This window comes from Anolis sagrei, chromosome 5 (genome assembly GCF_037176765.1).
Source record: "Anolis sagrei isolate rAnoSag1 chromosome 5, rAnoSag1.mat, whole genome shotgun sequence".
Taxonomy (NCBI): domain Eukaryota; kingdom Metazoa; phylum Chordata; class Lepidosauria; order Squamata; family Dactyloidae; genus Anolis; species Anolis sagrei.
In genome coordinates this window covers 198,179,601-198,185,600 of record NC_090025.1, presented here as the reverse complement: position 1 = coordinate 198,185,600, position 6,000 = coordinate 198,179,601, and the positions used below count along the sequence as shown (strand labels likewise).

General features: G+C 44.2%; 1 protein-coding gene across 1 annotated transcript in view; it reads right to left on the bottom strand.

Moving 5' to 3' along the window:
• Positions 1 to 6,000, bottom strand: part of GOLGB1 (golgin B1) — a 34,188-nt gene that overhangs the window by 5,129 nt on the left and 23,059 nt on the right. The window contains exons 9-12 of the mRNA XM_060776336.2: positions 5,601 to 5,758; positions 3,803 to 3,932; positions 3,516 to 3,665; positions 1,557 to 1,715 (exon numbers count right to left, since the gene is read on the bottom strand). Coding sequence (XP_060632319.2) covers positions 1,557 to 1,715; positions 3,516 to 3,665; positions 3,803 to 3,932; positions 5,601 to 5,758 — 597 coding nt within the window. The remainder of the gene's footprint in view (positions 1 to 1,556; positions 1,716 to 3,515; positions 3,666 to 3,802; positions 3,933 to 5,600; positions 5,759 to 6,000) is intronic.

The following is a 6,000-nucleotide window of genomic DNA, read 5'->3' as shown; positions in this document are numbered from 1 at the left end:
AACTCAAAAACCACCGGACAAATTGACATTAAATTTGGACACAAGACACATATCGGGCCAACGAGTGAGCATCACTCATTAAAAAAACCCAAAAATAGCAGAAAGGACTAAAGAAAGAAAGAAAGAAAGAAAGAAAGAGGGAGGGAAAGAAAGAGAGAAGGAAGGATGGAAGCGAAGAGCAAAGGAAGGAAGGAAAGAGGTAGGGAGGGTAGAGAGGGAAGAAAGGAAGGAAAGAAAGAAAGAAAGAGGGGGGAGGGAAGAAAGAAGGAAAGAGAGAAGGGAGGATGGAAGCAAAGAGCAAAGGAAGGAAGGAAAGAGGTAGAGAAGGAAGAACGAAGAGAAAGAAAGAAAGAAAGAAAGAAAGAGGGGAGAAAGAAGGAAAGAGAGAAGGAAGGATGGAAGCAAAGGAAAGAAGGAAAGAGGTAGAGAAGGAAGGAAGAAGTGAAAGAAAGAAAGAGAGGGGGGAAGAAAGAAGGAAAGAGAGAAGGAAGGGTGGAAGCAAAAGAGCAAAGGAAGGAAGGAAAGAGGTAGAGAAGGAAGAAAGAAAGAAAGAAAGAAAGAAAGGGGGGAGAAAGAAGGAAAGAGAGAAGGAAGGATGGAAGCAAAGGAAGGAAGGAAAGAGATAGAGAAGGAAGGAAGAAGAGAAAGAAAGAAAGAGAGGGGGGAAGAAAGAAGGAAAGAGAGAAGGAAGGATGGAAGCAAAAGAGCAAAGGAAGGAAGGAAAGAGGTAGAGAAGGAAGAAAGAAAGAAAGAAAGAAAGAAAGGGGGGAAGAAAGAAGGAAAGAGAGAAGGAAGGATGGAAGCAAAGAGCAAAGGAAGGAAGGAGAGAAAGAAGTAGGAAAAGAAAAAGGGGGGAGGAAGGAAATAGATAAAAGAGGAAGGAAGGAGAGAAAGAGGGAGGAAAAGAAAAAGGGGGGAGGAAGGAAAGAGGTAGATAAGGAAGGAAGGAGAGAAGGAATGAAGAAAAGGGAAGAAGGAAAGAGGGAGCAAAGGAAGGAAGGAAAGCAGGAAAGAAAAAGGAGGGAAGGTTGGCCACAGCAACGCGTGGAGGGTACAGCTATTTATTTATTTCTTGCATTTATTAACCGCTGCTCTCAGCCCTAGGGCGACTAATAATAATAATAATAATAATAATAATAATAGTAGTAGTAGTAGGTAGCATCAAGAAAAGTGCCACATCTGACTGTCTCTGTAGCATGGGTTTTATAGTCTCAAATGGATGCAAACACGCAAATGTGCACTGGCCAAGAAATCAAGACTGTAATTTTCCTTCTCTCGCCTCAGCACCTCTGTGTCTCATTTCCTGTTCCTTCAACATGTTTTAGTGTTCTCTTTATGTTCTGTAAACAATCCCTGCTCATTGTTCTTCCCCTTCCCGTCTTCTTCCAGGTCATCTTTCCACCTCTCACCCAAATAGACACACTCCATCTTAGCACCACCTTCTCCATCCACATTCCTTCTTGCTCCTTCTTTGCTCTTTGCTTCCTCCTCCTTTCTCTTGACCCCTTCCAACTTTGTGGAATTCCCTTAACATTTTCCCAGAATCTGCTGCTTACCCGTGTCCTCGACGGAATCCGCGCCTCCTGCAACTGCTTCTCGAATGCCTCACACCGGGAAAGGGCTTCGCTGCAGCGCTGCTGGCTCTCGCGCAGGCTGTGGCTGCTCCCTCGAAGCTGCAGCGCCAGAGAGTTCTTCTCCTCAAAGACCTGAGAAAGCTGGGCAGAAGCACCACAAGGGAACAGTCATATTATATGGCACATAATGAACTAGGTCATAGAGATACAACAAAAATTATATCAAAGAAAGATGTCTCCCATCAGGCCCGTAGCCAGGAAAATTTTTTGAGAGGGGTTGAATTAATAGAATCCTAGAATCCTAGAGTTGGAAGAGACCTCCTGGGCTATCATCCAGCCCAACCCCATTCTGCCAAGAAGCAGGAAAATCACATTCAAAGCACCCCTGACAGATGGCCATCCAGCCTGTTTCAAAGCTTCCAAAGAAGGAGCCTCCACCACACTCCGGGGCAGAGAGTTCCACTGCTGAACAGCTCTCATAGCCAGGAAGTTATTCTTTATGTTCAGGAGGAATCTCCTTTCCTCTAGTTTGAAGCTGTAAGGGAATGCCGTCCCTAGACTCTCCGGGAACTTGTCAGGTCGCTATGGATCACACCGGAGTCCAAACGGTTAGAGCAAAACACAGTTTATTTCAGACTGCAGTAGAAAAAGCAGACAGAAAGCATACGTAGAGTAGTGCTGATACCATGCATCAATAGGAGCATAGTGTCTAGATCTAAGGAAGTAATGCTACCCCTCTATTCCGCTTTGGTTAGACCACATCTGGAATATTGTGTCCAATTCTGGGCCCCACAATTCAAGAGAGATATTGACAAGCTGGAATGTGTCCAGAGGAGGGCGACTAAAATGATCAAGGGTCTGGAGAACAAGCCCTATGAGGAACGGCTTAAGGAGCTGGGCATGTTTAGCCTGAAGAAGAGAAGACTGAGAGGGGATATGATAGCCATGTATAAATATGTGAGAAGAAGCCACAGGGAGGAGGAGGGAGCAAGCTTGTTTTCTGCTTCCTTGGAGACTAGGACGCAATGGAGCCATGGCTTCAAACTACAAGAGAGGAGATTCCATCTGAACATGAGGAAGAACTTCCTGACTGTGAGAGCCGTTCAGCAGTGGAACTCTCTGCCTCAGAGTGTGGTGGAGGCTCCTTCTTTGGAAGCTTTTAAACAGAGGCTGGATGGCCATCTGTCGGGGGTGATTTGAATGCGATGTTCCTGCTTCTTGGCAGAATGGGGTTGGACTGGATGGCCCATGAGGTCTCTTCCAACTCTTAGATTCTATGATTCTATGATTCTAAGCTGCCGTGCCTAATGGCACGACCACTGAGCTTATATACCTTCAACAATGCATTTAGCAACCATATTCCAGTAACATAACACGCCCCTTGTACCCTTGTGGTCAACCCTGTGGTGAGTTACCAGTAAACATGTAGCAACCTTGTAACCTGTGGTTAGCTGTTGTTCCAAGAAGCTATGGGGCAACTATGTTCTCTGTGGTCAGCCTGTGGAACTGTAGAGGAGAGTCTACTGAACAAGCCAGTACATGCCACATACTAGTACTGCCATCTGTTGAGGAATTACGAAAGTGGAGGCATTATTTTTCATTCGAGTTTAAAATGTCCATGCTGTAGCATGCATGGAACAGACAAGGAAGATGTTGCAATAGACTAGGAGGCTGGACACTGAATTAATGAGCTGATAACAGTGGGGTATAAATATAGCGGATGCCATTTGTTCTATCTCTTTGCTCTTCTCTCTTGCATCACGACTATGCTAACGAGTGTTATTGCAATGAATGAAATGTAAATAAAGACAAGAGCCGCTACTGAAGCAGAAACAACTGTCTGAAGTCAGTTATTTGGATGATAAGAAGCAAGTTGGTCAGCAAATTGTATTGATACCTTTAGCATTTGTTGCTGACACAAGAGGCAAATGGATAGGTTACCTTGTTGTTGAGCTGCTGGATGCGCAGTTCCTTCTGGTGCAGCTCTTTCAGGCTTCCTTTCAATTGGGCCTGGAGGTCATCTAGATCGGGTTTTGGCCCGGATCCATCTCTTGCAGGAGTCTGCCTGGATCCAGCGACCTCTGCTGCAGCCTGCAAGGAAAGGCTTGCTCAGAGCTCTCTCCTTCTCAGCTGTAGCTGGAAGCCCGCTCTGCAAAGTCCAACCGCACTTCTCTGCTTCACTTCCATAACATCCTAGGGTTGTGGGGGCTCCTGCCTCCCAGCCTCACCTGTCTTTGGTGCTGCTCTTCCACGATGCGGCCGCCGACCATCGCTGCCTCCTGCACATCTCTCGCCAGGAGCCTCCGAGGCTGTTCTCTGAGCGACGCGGCCTCCAGTTCCCAGGCTGCCTTCTCCTCCCTGCCAAAACACCAGAGGAAAAGGAACCGTGGTGGTGGGAAGGCATGGAGAGAAGCAGAGCAAGCCACTGAGACATATCTCCCCATTTCTACTCTGAGAAAACCATAAGCGTTTTAGGCATCCCCTAAAGGCCATCTAGTCCCACTTTTTTCCAGTGCAGGATATCAAGAGTTAAAGTATCTCTGCAAGGTGGCTACATCACAGGCATGAGCAAACTTGGGCCCTCCAGGTGTTTCCTACTGGCTGTTAGGAATTGTGGGAGTTGAGGTCCAAAACACCTGGAGGGAGGACGAAGTTTGCCCATGCCAGATCTACTCCAACTCCCATCCAAGCAGATGAATAGATGGATGAATGGATAGCTGGGTGAATAGAAGAATGTATGTATGAATTTATGGATGGATGGATGAATAGTTGAATGAATGGATCAATGAATGGATCGATGGATGGATGAATAGAAGGAAGGAAGGAAGGAAGGAAGGAAGGAAGGATAGATAGATGAATGGATAGATAGATGAATGAATGAATGGATGGATGGGTGAATAGTTGAATGAATGGATCAATGAATGGATCGATGGATGGATGAATAGAAGGATGGCTGGATGGATAGATGAATGGATGGATGGATGGATAGCTGGATGAATAGAAGAATGTATGTATGTATGTATGTATGTATGAATGAATGAATTTATGAATGAATGAATGGATGGGTGAATAGTTGAATGAATGGATCAATGAATGGATCGATGGATGGATGAATAGAAGGATGGCTGGATGGATAGATGGATGGATGGATGGATGAATGAATGGATCAATGAATGGATCGATGGATGGATGAGTAGAAGGATGGCTGGATGAATAGATGGATGGATGGATGGATGAATGAATGGATCAATGAATGGATCGATGGATGGATGAGTAGAAGGATGGATGGATAGATGGATGGATAGATAGATGAATGGATGGATGGATAGCTGGATGAATGGATAGATGGATGAATAGAAGAATGTATGTATGTATGTATGTATGCATATATTTATGGATGGATGGATAGGTGAATAGTTGAATGAATGGATCAATGAATGAATGGATGGATAGACAGACAGACAGACAGATGAATGGATGGATGAATGGATAAATGAATGGCTGGATAGATGGATGAATTGCTGAATAAATGGATGGATGAATGGATGTATGGATAGATAGACATATAAATTAAATTCTTGATTATCCACCAAAGTAATCTATACTCACAAATACAACAGAATGTATAGGTCAATAATCAATTAATTTGTACCTGTTTATTGATTATTGACCTATACATACTGTTGTATTTGTGGGTAATATGTTACTTTGGTGGATAGATAGTTTAAAAACAAATTGTGACTGTTTTTATATTTTCATATTTGATGTTCTAATCTGTTGTGTTTCATTGTAATTTTTGGGCTAGTCCCTTGTAAGCCGCCCCGAGTCCCCTTGGGGAGGTGGTTGGCGGGGTATAAAAATATAGTAGTAGTAGTTGTTATTATTATTATTATTATTATTATTATTATTATTACGAGATCTATATGCTGGATTTCATTATATCTCGTTATAATAATAATAATAATAATAATAATAATAATAATAATTTAGATTATTTAATATAAACAACTAAAAGGATATTCTCACCTGAGCTGCTGGAGCTCGTATTGCAAGGAAGCCCCTTGCTCCTTCCGCTCCTCCGCCTCTTGCCTCTGGGCCTCCAGCTGGGCTTTGAGGCACTCCATCTCAGCTGTGTCCACCCCAACCTGGATGTACTGCTGCTGCAGGTTCTTTAACTCCACCAGCTGGAGAACAAAGCAAGATTACGGTTTAGGATTATGTGATTCCGGTCTGCATCAATAGCAGAATAGTGTCTGGATTGAGGGAAGTCACAGTCCCACTCAGGAGGGTTTGAAGCAGAGCCTGAATGGCCATCTCCCAGGAGGGGTTGGGTGGTGTCTTCTTGTGTTGGATTAGAAGACCTTTGGACTCTCCTCCCCCTTTTTGACTCAATGATTCCTCCTGCCAGCAGACAAAGACCCCTGTC